General features: G+C 43.2%; 1 protein-coding gene across 1 annotated transcript in view; it reads right to left on the reverse strand.

Moving 5' to 3' along the window:
* Nucleotides 1-5407, reverse strand: part of PCDH11X (protocadherin 11 X-linked) — a 428759-nt gene extending 423352 nt beyond the window's left edge. The window contains exons 1-2 of the mRNA XM_053662426.1: nucleotides 5286-5407; nucleotides 4573-4843 (exon numbers count right to left, since the gene is read on the reverse strand). Of these exons, the coding sequence (XP_053518401.1) occupies nucleotides 4573-4843; nucleotides 5286-5407 (393 nt within the window). The remainder of the gene's footprint in view (nucleotides 1-4572; nucleotides 4844-5285) is intronic.
* Nucleotides 5408-15387: the final 9980 nt, after the last annotated feature.

Raw genomic sequence — 15387 nt, forward strand, 5'->3', positions numbered from 1 at the left:
ACTAGGAATTCTGAAGGCTGCCAGGGAAGGGGCAATGAGTAGTATCAAGTTATCAGTGACTTGCCGATTACAGCTAAAAAAAAAACAACAATAAATGTTCTTTCTATTGTGTGTCATCAACGGCCCAATTTTCTCACCCCCTTTCATTGTTTCTAACACCCCTGCTTTAAAAATCTTCAAAGGCAGCCTCTGTCTACCAAATAAGTACATACCTCTAAACTCCAAAGTGGGACATCAGACTCCAAGATCTGCTTTTACTTAGTTGTGTCAGACTTGGCCAGATCCACTCCCTGGGTAGCAGCTTCCCAGGGATGCCTATTTGTCAAAGCCACAGACACACCCCTTCTTTAGGAATCTGTTCTCAACCTCTTAGCACAAATTAATCCCTCTCTCCAGTATGCTCAATTAGCACCTTTATCACATTATATCATAAATTTGTGAGTCTCCTGGCTCACAGGAGGCTCAAACCACCTTTTCACATTGTCTTTTATATTTCTGACACAGTAAGTAACTAGTTAATGTTTGTAAATTCTTTGGTGAATCAGTAAATGGATGACACCTTTATACCACAGGTGAAGAAACATTTTTGGAGAAAATGATGTTTCAAAATTTCGGCCCCTGAATTTCAGAAAACCCTGGCAGCCGTTAAAGCCACAGTACTTCATCAATGTAGCTTAAAGCCAGTACTTAATATAAAGTTTTTTGGTGGGCGTGCCTCTCCTCCCTTCCCAAACAACCTCATAAAACCTGGCTAAAGGCCATTGTGGACTGCTTGCATAGAGACTTTTCCGTTTTTACGAAATCCATTACCAGATTTCTCCCTGTAATCGGCAGTCTGTAACCAATCAGGAATTTCTATTTTCATACAAACAGAAAAGTTTTTCCTGTCAAAAGAAGAAATAATGTGAAACTTGCAATCCCTTCTGCCTGGGCTCCAAGTAACCAAAACCCACCATTACACTTGGGTGGGGGGAGGTTCCTGCAAATCTCATTCAGGTGATTAAAATGTTCAACACTTAGCAAATTATTGCAATCCATAAAATGAGTGTGTGTTTCCGCTAGGTCTGAATGTCCTTTTCATCCCTGTATTTCAAAGGCATGGCAAGTTTAAGTTTTAAGATGTGTGTGTGTGTATGAATGAAACCTTCCATTAAAGAGAAAACCTTAGATTTACAAACTAGAAGAATACTTTGCTCCTGTGCCATTTCCCCCAAACCTCTCAGCTGCCTGCAAATCAAAATACAACAGGAAAGCAGTTCCTAGCTATGTCCTCTGAATGGTATTTCATTGGGAAGGTCAGTCAGACCCAAGGCCAAGGTGCCTGCAGGCGTCCTGCCTCAGTCCCCTCCCCCTCTTGCCCTGAACTACTTTCTCCAACTGCGCCCTGCAGTTCTTCTCCCAAGGATTAAAAACAAAAAACAAACAAACAAACAAAAAAAACTTCGCAATCGGGGCAACAGATTAGCTTCCAATTCGGGAAAGCGGAAGTCATTCCTTGAAACAGAAAGAGCAAACTTGGAAGGGAAACCGCAGTGGGTTTCCCATTAGTGCATCTTGTCTATTTGGTGCAAGTGACTCAATAGTTAGTCACTACTATTGTATTGTCCTTACACTACAGAGCACGGTGGCGTCTCCCCCGCGGCAGCGGCTCCTACAATCTTTCTGTCCCAATTTGCAGTCCCTTCTTTCAGTTATGGGGACTCCCCACGCCGCGCCATTGCCTTCGGCTGCCCCCATCCCCCACCGCACCGTTTCTATGGGAAGACGACCCTCTTGGGCTTCTAGGGATCTTTGTTGCTGGCTGAGGCAGCCTCGGGGTTTGGAAAATGCGGGTCTCCACATCCCCCTTCCTTATCAGCAGGGCAGAAGAGAAAAGAGCGGAAATTTAACATTGCAACTATTATTTCATTGGATGAACTTGCCCTCTAAAATGCCGCTGCATAAGTCAATTCACAGTGAATCCTGAAGGTGACGATAAAAAGGAAAGAGGACGGGGGCAGGGCAAAGGAGGAAAATGGCTTGGGAAGCCCCGAAACCTGCGTCTGATCGCCGGGTTCGATACCAGCCGCTGCGCCACCCGGCCCAGCGTGGCCTCCCCGGCCTCGCGCGCGCCTCCCGGGAACTGAGGAGCGCGGAAGGCGGGGCCCCGGGTACTAGCGCGGGGAGGTGGCCGAAAAGCAGCCACTGCGGCTGCGAGGAGGGAGCGCGCGGGGGTGGGCTGCCCGGGCTCCCTGGTCGGGGCGAGCTACAGACCACACTCCAGGCCGTCGAGCCTGGCAAGGACTGACCGCATCCCCAGAAGGAGGGGCTGCCGCTGCAAAGGCTACGGGAGAACGCGGTTCTTGGGCTTCCCTGGCAGAGGCGCTCTCTCGCCCCTGGGCCAGTGCACCGCAGTGGCGGCCGGACTCTGACCTCGTAAACTGCGAGGGGCAGATCTTAATTCAGTAAGAGGGAGAAAGGTATCTTTACATCTCAGCACGTCCATCTCGGTTCCTTCTTCAGCACCGCCCGCGCTTCCTCCGAGGAACCAGACAAAGGCAAGAAAGGGGAACGAGTGTAGGAATACCATCACTTCGACTTGCTTTCAAACCCGCCCCCCCCCACTCCGCAAAACACGAACCAAAGGTCAGTCCTGAGGCTGGTATTCCAGCCGTGATTGTGCGAGTTTATTTCAAACAAGAGTGAGGGTGGAATTCCATTTATTCTGTACCGAGTTCATAAGGTTCCCGCAAGTACCTTTTTCAATCCCACGTGTTTTAACCTTTTACGAGAGGGGCCTCGTTGCTTTACTCGTAAAGCAGCGCTACCTTCTCCCGCGTCGTGGCGTCGTGCTGTGTTTTGAATTGTTCCGTGCACGCTCCGCAGGTTGTTTCCTTGCTGCAGCGCTAGCACCTTGCTAGCTGATCTTGAATACCGTCACCCCTCCCCATATTTCCTGCCTCTTTCCCTGCCTATCTCGATTTTAAAGACTTTGTTGTCCACACTTTTCCTCCTACAGAAACAGGTCCTATGTTAGGTTTAAATCCCATCTTGGGACGTTTCTACACATGGACTTGCTATGGTTTTGTTCTTTGTGTTTAATTTTCTGTATTCTTTTGTCCTAGCCCCTTTTCCGTCCGATCCTCGCTTTGTGGGTGTGTGCCGCAGTGGCGCAACTTTTGATTCCCAGCCCTGCAACCAACACGTTAACAGAAAGGCACCCGGCCCGGAAATGCGAGGGTCCGCACGCAGACGCGCGCTCACACGCACTCTACACACACACACACACACACACATCCAGGCGCCCCGCACCCCAAACCGCAAAGGCAGCCAAAGCAGCGAAGCGCGGGATTATTTATATTGGAAGCCAAAGGGCTGGTTTCAGCTGGGCTCTAAAATTCTTTCCTGCGGGGAGGAAAGGAAGTGGTTCCCACTCTTGGAAAGGCGCATACATGCAAGCTTAGTCTCCAAACGAGCTCTTCTAAAGTCTCCAAAGGACCAATGCGCAGCTACGCGCTGTTAAAAAGTCACCTTTTCCGAGGACGGCCTTACATAGGGCCGTTTTCTTCGCGGAAAGAGGCCGTTTTATGGCTACGCGCTTAAAGAGATAATTCCTTTGTGGCTAGATGAATTGTTTTTTTGATTCTATATCAGTAAACGCTATTCACTCATGGGATAAGGTCCTAAGGGATGAAAAGTCATGTCTTCAGAGACAGAGGAACCCTGTTAAACGTAACCCCTACGCTCTGAGAAAGTATTTTTTTTCCTTTTTGTCAATGAGAAAAGGATGCCGTTTTTGGTTTTTCTCCGCTACGCGATGGTAAGGAGTTTTTGTGTTTTTTTTAATCAGCATAATTTTACGCACCTACCATCTCCACCCACATCCAGCAGGTGCTGGCTGAGCACAGAAAGCCCGGTAAGTGGGGCGGGAAGGAAGGGCGGGGAAGCGAGCGCCAGACGGAAAGGCCCGGGGAACCCTGCGCGCTCCTTGTCGCGCTGCGCTGCGCGTCTCTCTCCTCAAAGGGTCGGATCCCCAAGGGTTGGAGTCAGCCTGGCAAAGATCCAAACCCGAAGCCCCCAGAGATAAGAACACAGTGGGGCCCAGCCGCACGAGATCCTAGGTGGGCGCTGCGCTCCAGGCATTGCCCCTTAGCTTGGACCTCTCCGCCAAGCTAGCCCCAGAGGGATCTTTTCTCAGCACCAGCGCCAATCATAAGAGTTTCTCTCAGCCTCGCTGAAGCTGGCTGTATTTGTTTAAGTGAAGGACCTTTCTTCACCGCCAATGTCGGGGAAATTCATGCGCGGATACTTTTCTGATAGAAGTGAGAGTTTTGGCAAAGTAACCAAGCCAAACCCAGCGGTGACAGTGCTAAAAAGATATTCTATATGCGCTCATCTCCGAGGTTTGCTCTATCTCTTACCTCCAGGAAAGAGATAGGGGTAGGGGGAAGGGAGGACAGCAGAAGCGTCTTTAAAACCACTCTGGTCACAGTCAAGCCCCCAGGAGCAGGCAGCAGGAAGTCGGGGAGCACTAAGTGCGGGACTCACACCTCACATGCTGCACTGTGCTCTGGCACCCGACCCGATACTTACCCGGAGATCGTAGCCTGTGTAAGTAGAGTGAAGTGGAGCGAGAGAGAAAAAGGCAAAAGAATTCAACACCCGACGGAGACTGTGATTGCTGTAGCGGGTTCTACCGCTACAGCTCGCAGTGCGCGGAGCAGCCGCTGTTGTGGAGGTTGCTTCGGGGGTTGCTCCGGCCGCTGGGGTGGCCTGGGCTGCCAGTGCCGCTGCGGTCGCCGCGGGGGTCGCCACTGTCTCCGCCACTCTATTCAGCTTGCTTTCTGCTTTTCCGCTCGGGCTGCTGTGTGCAGCTCAGACTTACAGGGGATCAGGTTTTCAGACTCTCATACTAGCGCTCCGGCCGCTAGGTGCAGCTCAGACTTACAGGGGCTCAGGCTCACAGAAGCTCAGACTATAGCTCCTCTCGCTCTGACAGAGCTCTGCACCGAGCCTGGGCCGAGCCAGCCCTTTTCGTGGCGAGTGGGAGGGACTAGATGGAGGGGGAGAAGGGGGAAGGAAGGGGGTTGAGCGAGTGGAGCTCGGGGCGCGCGCGAGAGAAGTGAACCAGTGCCTGGGCTGCCTGCTGCGAGGGGATGGAGCATCACCAACTGCTGGGTACCCCCTTGTGGTCCCCCACTCCCTGCACCCTACATCTCCCGCCGCTCTTGGGGCTGGCCCCTCCCAGCTGAAGCCGAGCAGGGGAGAAGGGCGGGGGAGAGATGGAGGTAAGCTTTGGAAGTTACTGTTCGCTGCCCGAGAAGGCGTCAGAATCCGTGCTGGCTGCCCACTTGCGTTTGGGACCCGCTACTGAGGGAAAAAGTATGGCTTTCGGAATGTCTGCTTTGCAGAGCAAAAGCGAGGGCATGCACTGCTCTACTCAGGGCAACGCTAGCTGCTCTCTTAGGCTTCCCCTGAAGTTTAACTAATTCACGTTATGTTACCGAAGTTTTATTTTTCTTATGATGTGTGCTTCTCTCGCGATCCCGCTGGCCGCCCTGACTCCAGCTAGAGAACGAGCATCCAATAGCTCCATTTTCTCATACAAAGGATACTTAAGGCAGACTAGTGCAACCAGGGGCCAAAGCCCGGCCAAGCCGCAGTTGGAGCAGAGACTGTGTGATATCACACTGAACTGTGAGTCAGGGCTGGTATCTCGTTTGCCTTTCACGTTGATCCTCTGGGGACGGCGGGGACATTGATAAGGGGGAAGACCTAGCATTTGGCTACAAGAGAGAGCAACTATCCAGTAAGCGTTTAGGAGGTGGATGGCTTCAGACTGCTTTAGCGGGGTCCAGTCGCTTCGCTACCGGGGGGGCATCAGGCAGCTTCGTGGGCATGGACAGCGCGTTTCCGAGGTAGGAAAGGATGCAAGAGAGGGAGGAACCCAGCCCTGAGCCGCAAGGCTGGTGCCTGCCAGAGCGCTCCAGCTGCCTAGTAGGCGACGACCGGGCGGGCTCGGGAAGGCAGAGCGGGGAAAGGTCTCAAAAAGCTACTAAATCGACCGGGGGCAATGTGGCTGGTTTATGGCTTGGATGGGTCGTAGAAGTAAGAGTAATTCCCCTGCCCCTGTCACGGGGTTAAAAGCGAAAACCACAAGCAAAACCTCCCACTTGGTCCACTCTGATTCTTGCTCCACTCTGATTCTTGCTCCAAGGTGCAAATCCTTAAATTTACCCAGAGGCCAGAGAATGAACCAGGTGCAGGGCTTTACGGGAAAATACATTTCCCGTGCTTAACCAAAAGAAAAAACAAACTTTCTAGTGCTTGCTTTCTTTTCTGAAGGAGACTCTCTTTCCTAAAATAAAAAAGGGGGGAAAGTAGATCATGTTTTTTGGTGCCAAGAGCACATTATTCATTTTTATTTTTCTCTGCTGAATGGAAGGTGGAATATATCTACATAGGGATAAAACACCCAAAATGGAAAATTTTGCCAATTATCACGAGTTGATTTTATTTAATAGAATCTTAATGGGAAGTTTTTAAAAAAATTATTATTGAAGGACACCTCTTTATGACTTCTTTTTTCCAGTATGTTCTTCCCCCACCTTAATAACTACCATCTTTTCAATTCATCATATTTTTAAAGTTTCCAATCTTGGTTCAAATAAATCCTCACATCGCTTTTTCTTCCCCTACTTTCCCTTTTTTCTTTCTTTTTTTTTTCACACCTAAAGCCATTGCTGAAAGCAACAGCAACATTAGCACTGCAGTTCAGTGCGGTCTGCATGAAAGTGGGGGCACGGGGAAGTGTGGACTGATGCACTTGCCTCGTCCTGTATCCACCTCCTGCGCTATCCTCTTCTTAAGAGCGAGGAAATGTCTTGGAGATGAAATCCGAGATAGTTAATTTATTACAGCTCTGACTCTTGGGTTTTGCTGGAGGAGACTCTGTCAGGAACTCAAAGAAATTTTTTTTAAAAACCCACTGATTGATCTAGGATGGCATGGCAAAGCCATGCCATGCACATGCTCCCAGAGCACCAATAATCATGAATAACAAACATCCACATCGGACACCAATTAATTGATTTCTTAAGAAGTCCAGTGAAACCCAAGGCAGAGGGAGAGAACTGTTCAATGGCTGTTATGAAGTAGTTAAAGTTATTATCACGATGGACTCAGGTTAGTATCATTATCCACTTTTTTCAGTTCCCGAAATGGAAGCTCATACAGGACAGGTGCTTTACAGAGCACTCTGGAGAGGAACAGGCTCTGGAATTCTACTCAGAGTAACTTCTAAATTCAGCTACATGGCTGCTTTATAGTCAGTCCAGACCCTTCTATAATATATGGCACAACATTTTCTTTTAAGTGTGTGTAGTCCAGTACAAAATGGTCTCCGCGCAAGAGAGACATTACTTACAGACCAAGGAGACCACCAGGTGAACTAAGTCACCCAGAAAATTATCCAAGAAATTCAGTTTTCTGATAAGACTGACAGAAATCCACATCTGAAAGTAATGAAAAAAATGTTTTCCCCTTTTCTCCATCCCTGTGTTCTGTCTGACGGTGGCACCAATGAGCAATGGAATAACCAAAAGCAAACACCTGTATGTGTTCCAAATCTAAGCAGACTGAGAAATTTACTTTGCTTACTTAGAGAAGGATTTCTTGATTCAATGCTTTTTATGCATCATCTCTATTATATACATTGTCCTGTTAATCCTCACAATCATCCTGTGCGATAGATGTTATTAGCTTCACAAAATGCTTTTAACATATGAGTAAACACAGATTTGCAGTTCACTGACACTTGACACTCCGTAAAAAGTCTAAGGCCACATGGCTGGAAAGGGTAGAGGCGGGAAATGTGTGCCTGTGTCAGCTCCAATGGACTCGAGGACCCAGCGATCCTCAGGACGTGGTCCTCAGCTTGTGTGGCAACACATTTTCAGAATTCACAGTACATCAGATATTTTATCATTAACAAAAGCCCTCAAAAGTTAAAAAGGAACTGTAGGAATTTATTTTTTGGAGGCGCTTCCATGAAGAAACTGTGATATTTATTACATTCTGTTCAGTCGGTATTCCAATTTCGAAGTCGAGCCAAGATTCAACTGTCTACCCTATAAACATGGAAATGTGTCTCATCTCTGCGAGTAAAATTACCAAACCATTATCTAATGATGGAACGGATCAGATGGGAGATTTAATTTAAAATTCTTTGAGTAAAGATGTTTCTCGGGCTAGTAAGACTTGATTAAAACTGAGAAATAATGTGTTTACCTGAACACATGGACACCTATTAAAAGAAGACTCAGGTGCGCATGGGTGGCTCCCATCCAGGTACATTTTCACCTCACTGGCAAAACCACCCTTTGTAAGAGAATAATGAAGCTGATCAAATATTGTGGGATTCAGTTACCCTCACATTGAAACACTCCTCATTGTGTGACTTGCCTGTGTGTATGTTCTCTGTGGAGTGAGAATGAGTACTTCCGGCCATGTCATAGTTACTTTGCTTCAGATTGCTTTTCTTTGTGTTTTCCATGGTAACTCATACCATACACTGCATATAAAGGTTACAATTGATAAATCATCATTGTTATTGATTGAAAAAGGAATAGCTGGGTGTGTGGGCATGAAACTGTAGGACTGCAGAAATTGTGTTCTCCGTGGTTTTTTTTTTTCATATTTCATATGAACCATCAGTAACAATACCAAGTAGTAGGAGGCAGTGATGTGCAGGGGTTCAGAAAAGGGCTCTGGTTTTAGACCAGATTTGGAGCTGTATTTCTGGCATTTCCAGCTTTGTGTCCGTGGGCAAATTAGTCTCCAGATCAGATAGTTGCTAGGCACACAGGCTACTGAGCACTTGAACTGTGGCTGACCGGAACTAAGGTGTGCTGTGAATGTGAAATACATGCCTTGGTTTACAGAAGTGTGTAAAATATATTGTTAATGTGTTTTTTAAATTGCATGATGAAATGATAATGTTTTGACTAAACATCATTAAAAAGGACTTTCCTTATTTATTTTCCATTTTTCCATTTTTCCAATGTGGCTGTTACAAAGCTTAAAATGACATATGCAGCTTGAATCATAATTATTTTTTGCACAGAGCTATCTTACAGAGCTTCCGTTGCTTCATCTAAAACTGGTGATAATGATCTTATTCACCTCCAATTATTGTAGTGATATGTAATTAAGATAATGTATCTAAAATGTTTATTGCAGTGCCTGACATCCAGGAAAAAGTTGTTTACTCTCCAAGAGTTAGAAAATAAAGATGTTAAGTAAACTTTAAAACAAAATAACTTCAACCCCAATGGGTAAGGGACTACTTAAATAGAAAGCTTTAGTCTCAAGTGAAATCAACAACAAATATACAGATGTAGCTCTAGGAGGAGGACATTCTTGTAACATACAACAGTGATGTGTATGCCAGTGCTTTGAAAAATTAAAAGTACTTTCTTAGTTCTAAGCATCTTTAACTATCACAATTTGTACACAACCTTTTACATTTCATTGGTAGATGCTTCTCATGTTGAGGCGTCAAAGTTACAAAAGACAATAAGGCTGCAAGTGGTGTCTAGTACACAGAGGACAAGTGAGTTTCTGCAGAACTTAAAGATACAGAAAAGGGAGAAAGGCTGGTTGTTCCAGAGCTTTATGTATTGAGTAGTTTCATAGCAGAAACAAAGTACGCGGCTGATGAGAAAGTGCACAATTCAGCTGAAGACACTAGAGGGCGGTATTAGTGAGAATTTAGAAGGATGAATGAAGTCCTCCATAACCCCTTCTGGGCACCACCACTATAGATTATGGGAATTTGAAAAGGGCATACCTCCAAAATGCAACTAACACTTCTTCATTCCCTCCAGGATGTGGTTCAAAGGACTTCTTTTTTTTTTTTAAGTCTTGGCATTGACCTTACATTGCCAAAATGCTAAAATATTAGAAATTTGCTATAGTGCTTAGCAAGTAATAGAAAAAATTTGAAATGGTTTCCTGCTCTGAGAAACACTTTATCAAAATCCAAGGAGATCAGGAGGAGACATAAAAACACCTAAGAAAGGGCTTTGAAGAAGAGAACTCGACAGGAATTTGTGACCAATCCAACAACCTCTGCCCTGAAGTAGGGCTGTGGCAATTCTTTGGTAATCAGGCCATATAAGGTCTTCTCTCTCTCTCTCTCTCTCTCTCTCTCTCTCTCTCTCTCTCTTTCTCTCTCTAGGTTTGAACTGTTCATTTGTGCAGTGGTCAGAAAGTGCAACTGAACTTCTCATGTAGGAGTTTGGAAGTTGAGCCTTGTGTGGTGAACTTTGCTAAATCCCTGAGCTCTGATTAATGCAGTTAAATGAGTAAAGGTATGCACTGGACTTTCCAGTTCCTACTGGTGAGTAGTTACAAACTGTCCCTGGTGAGGCTTTTCATCTGTGTGTTATTTGGCCTTAGCATAGAAGGATCAGAATGCTGGTAACAGTCTCTAGACTTCTTGTTCCTCAGGACAAGCTTTAGCTTGCGGTCTGCAGATGTTGCCTGGTAAGGTGAAAGATTCAAGGAGATTTTGCTGCTGAGGGAAACAATTCTTTTTTTTTTTTGTAAAAGGATTAGAATGCTGTTAAGTGTCTAGACTTCTTGTTCCTCAGGACAAGCTTTAGCTTGAGGTCTCCAGATGTTGCCTGGTGAAGTGAAAGATTAAAAGAGATTTTGCTGCTGAGGGAAACAGAATTCTTCTTTCTGTTTTTTTTTTAATTGAGACAACTGTTTTTCCATCCTACCATAACTTCTGTGTGGTCATCTCTTCAGTTACTGCTCTCTGGGAAATGCGCACTTATAGGAAGCACAGTCACCTAATGTTTACAAAGGAATATATTGGCTTTGATAAACACGCACATTTGAAAAGAATCCTGGGTAATCCTGCACCACTCTGAGCCTTTTTACTTTTTATTTTTATTATAAGATGTGACTGTGAGCTAAGTAGCTTTAACTTTTGTATGCTTTGTGAAATCACAAAATTTTCTGATTTATGATAACAAATATGCTGTGTATTTTGTTGAAACATGTGAGAGAACAGTGTTAGTTTTCTGTAAGTGGCCATGCTGTGGTTTCATCAACATAGTGTTCAATACATAACATCCTGCATATCCCTCATTTCCAATGGCTAGGTTATTATCAAGATAATAAAGCTAGGTTTCTATTTTTGTTAGCACTGAATCGTTTTTATTTCATTGTTATTTTTTATCTTTGAGGGGAAGGGAAGGAGAGAGGGAGAGAAATATTTATGTATGGTTGCCTCTTGTGTGTCCCTTGCTGGGAACTGGCCTGCAACCCAGGCATGTGCCCTGACTAGGAATCGAACCATGATCCTTTGGTTCACAGGCCTGTGCTCAATCCACTGAGCTACACCAGCCAGGGCTGATTGTTATTGAAACTGAGCTGAGTGTCAGTTTCTGTGTGTATATGTGGTTTTATTCTGGTGAGTAGTGACATTGACCATTATTTCACATGTCTCTGGGCCCTCTGTATGTCTTCTTTGGAGAAGTCTCTGTTCAGGTCCTTTGCCCTTCCATAATTGCTTTAAAAAGAATAAAATGCCTAGCAATAAATTTAACCAAGGATGTGAGAGACCTGTAGTTGGAAAATTACAAGGCACTGACTGTAGAAAGAAACTGAAGAAGATACAAATAAGTAGAGAAGTATATGTTATGTTCACAGATAGGTAGAATTAACATTAAAATGCCCGTACTACCAAAAGCAACCTATAGACTCAATGCATTTCTTATCAAGATTCCAATGACAGACTTCATAGAACTACAACAAATAGTCCAAAAATTGATATAGAACCACAAAAGACCCCCAAATGGAAACAGTAATCTTGAGAGAGTACAAATTTTGAGGAATTGTGCTACCTGCTAGCAAAGTGTACTACAAGGCCAACAAAGTGAAAACAGCCTGGTACTGGCATGAAAACAGTCAGTGTAGGTCAGTGGAACAGAACAGAGAGCCCAGAAATAACCCCCCATCTTTATAGTCAATTAATATTCAAGAGAGAAGGGAAAAACATACAGTGGGCTAAAGGCAGACTTCAATAAGTGGTGAGGGAAAATTGGAGAGATACGTGCAGAAAAATGAAACTTGATCACCTTCTTATACCACACACAAGAATGAATTCAAAATGGATTAAAGACATAAATGTTAGACCCAAACCACAAAAATCCTAAAAAGAAAACATAGGCAGTAAAATCTAGGACATTGCTTGTAGCAGTAATTTCTTCTGATATAGCTCCTCAGGCAAGGGAAATAAAATTAAAAAAATAAACAAATGGGACTTCATCAAACTGAAAAGTTTTCACACAGCAAAGGAAACCATCAACAAAGTGAAAAGATGACCCACTGAATGAAGGAACATATTCACCAGTACATCTGATAAGGGGTCAATATCCAAAATGTATAAAAAACTTACCAATTCAACAGCAACAACAAAAAGTAATGATGTTTCACTCAAAGATGTTTATAATTCCTGAACAGTGCAAGTGAATCACTTACCATCCACAATTCTCTAAAAAACCAACCACTGGGATGTAACAGTTTTGGAAAAATTACAAATAAAATATCAGAAAATGTACATTGTCAGAAACTTGTTAAATGACAAAGGTTTCCAAAAGTTGTATGAATTATTAAAATTGCCCCCTTTTTACAAAGATCACTTGAAGTAGAGAGTATGAAGGGATTTCTGAAAACGAGATAATGTTTTAGAATTGCACTGACAAGATAAGATGTGTGGTAACTTTGAAGCGTTTATCAATTAGTGATACAATGAAATGTATAGGGTCTGACAGAAGTAAGGCCTGCTTGAGAGTGGTTGGTAGAGTAATAATAGGGTCTAGTAATTTATAGTTTTAATTTGAATATTTCAGCCAAAATGTCATGTGGTATGTTTGAGTGTGATATTGTTACCTTACAGAATGACATGCTTATGATTTTATAATAAAAGATTATCTTTAAAAAGGGGCATTATTTGTGCCAGAACCTGTATATCTTTACAGTTAGTTAAGGCTCTCAAGAATTATATACTTATACTTCCCCGGCTGGTGTAGTTCAGTAGATTGAATGCTGGCCTGTGAACCAAAGGGTCACCAGTTCGATTCCCAGTCAGGGCACATGCCTCAGTTGCAGGCCAGGTTCCCAGTGGGGGCTACGTGAGAGTCAACCACACATTGATGTTTCCTTCCCTCTCTTTCTCCTTCCCTTCCCCTCTCTAAAAATAAATAAATAAAATCTTTAAAAAATTTAAAGAAAAGAATTATATACTTATACCGAAAGTATTAAACTGCATTGGTCAGCTCTTGTTATAAACTAACATTTCATGGAGAATTAAATAGTTTATACTAAACTAACTTATTTTTATCTCTGTGTCATTGTAGTCTCTTCAAACACTTTCTAACAATACATAAAAATAATATAAATAAAAAGTTTCTCTGAAAGATATGCCCGCTTCTTATACTTTACAGAACAATTAGGGAGTGAAATGCAATCTAATGGCAAAATTGTCAGATAAACAATATCTTCATTGTTACATCTGCTCTACCAAGAAGCCGTAAATTATCGTTCAATAAACAAAATTAACTTGGCTTAGAGTTCTATTCAAATAATAATGAATGAAAGGAAATTCAGAAACTAGAAGGCAGTCTTCCTCTCCAAGGCCTGTGTGATAACTAGGAACCTAGTCTGGGTCTCGAGAAGGAGGAGGGAATTTGCCCTTTAATTAAAGGGCAACACTCATGCAATATGCACAGTGCAGAGCTCTGTATACTAGGACTGGCCCTTATCTGAGAAATCATAGAATGTGTTCAAGTTTTGGACTTTGGGTCAGAAGTCGTTTTTCTTCTCAGATAATCATTTGTCATGTTTAAAGGATATATGAATTTCCTTAGAAATCAAATGAAATGGGATTTTGTATTGAACATAAAATAGAAACCTATCAAATCAATCTTTCAAGTTCTATGATGGCAGTCCTCTTGGATTAGATTTGTTCCACTTTGAACCGCTAAGTATATTATATTTCACACAAAAGGAGCATTAGTCAGACTTTAAAACTTTTCTTCAGACCAGTTGTCATTTTAGTTATTTTTAAATGATGGGATATAAAGCAGTACAATGATTTTATTGACTCCAATTGAAATTTTGTGCTATTATTTACAATATGCTTGAAGAAGAAGAAAGAAACCATAATTGACATACTAAATTGAAGTGAACGGGCTTGTTTAATGAAAATATAGACTACACTTTTGCAGACAATAATAGCCCTTAAGTCTCTTAATTGTTTTTGCTTGTTATACTGCAGATAGTATTTTTAATTAAATGAAATATTGGTACTTATAAAAGAAAACACAACCTGAAATTTATTAGTTTACATGGAACACTGCTGTTTATTTGTTAATTTTTCAAGTACAGTTTACAGTCATCTTTTTGTATTAGTTTCAAGTGTACAGCATGGTGGTTAAACATTTACATAACTTACAAAGTGCTCCCCGCCCTGATACTTCCAGTGCCCACCTGGCCCCCTACATAGTTCTCACAATATTGCTGACCGTCTTCCCTGTGCCGCACTTCCCACCTCGTGACTGCTCTGTAATTCCGCCTGTGCGCTAGGCCCTTCACCTTCTCACCCAGCCCCCACCGCCTCCCCTCTGGACACCACCAGTCTGTCCTCTGTGCCTGTGAGTCTGTTTCTGTTTTGTTGGAATGTGACTGAATCTTGAATTTTCCCCTGTGAGAAACTTCCTTTAAGTAAATGTGTTCTTACAGGTATGGCCTAAGATCTATTAGTTAATGATGAACAAGTGTTCTGTCTACATATGCATATGATCCTGCTTGCTCTTTTTTTCTTTTTTTTTTTTTAAATAGCAGTGGTAAGGTTTCCTGTAGGGTAAAAAATAGACATTTCTTGGAGGGTTAGTTAATGGCAAAGGGCCTTGTGTGGGTGGAAACAATTTTTTTTCTATACAAAATTAACTGGCCTATATGTGACTCTGTTTCATGGCCTTGGACTCATTAGCACAGTCCTCTACTAATTAAACTAATGAATCTCAAAATAATGACAAATCCTAAGTTTGAAAGAATAAGGTTCTTCCTTAACTTGTTAAAACAGATGCAGGCTATTAAACCAGGATGCCAAAAATGTACTAACACTTCCTGAAATCACAGTGACAGTGGGGAGAAAGAATTCCCTTTCACTCTTTTCCTTCTGGTACTTGTTTATGCACTCACAGAATGCTGTAAGTTAGCATGCAGTCATGTACTGGTCATGTGCTGATCATACTAAAAAATGTAAATGATGATGGGGGAACTAAAAAAATAAAGAAGATAGAGATCAGAAATTCTGGCTATGCAGGTTCA

This window comes from Artibeus jamaicensis, unplaced genomic scaffold, assembly GCF_021234435.1.
Source record: "Artibeus jamaicensis isolate MK-2021 breed Jamaican fruit bat unplaced genomic scaffold, CSHL_Jam_final contig_241, whole genome shotgun sequence".
In the NCBI taxonomy this organism is placed as follows: domain Eukaryota; kingdom Metazoa; phylum Chordata; class Mammalia; order Chiroptera; family Phyllostomidae; genus Artibeus; species Artibeus jamaicensis.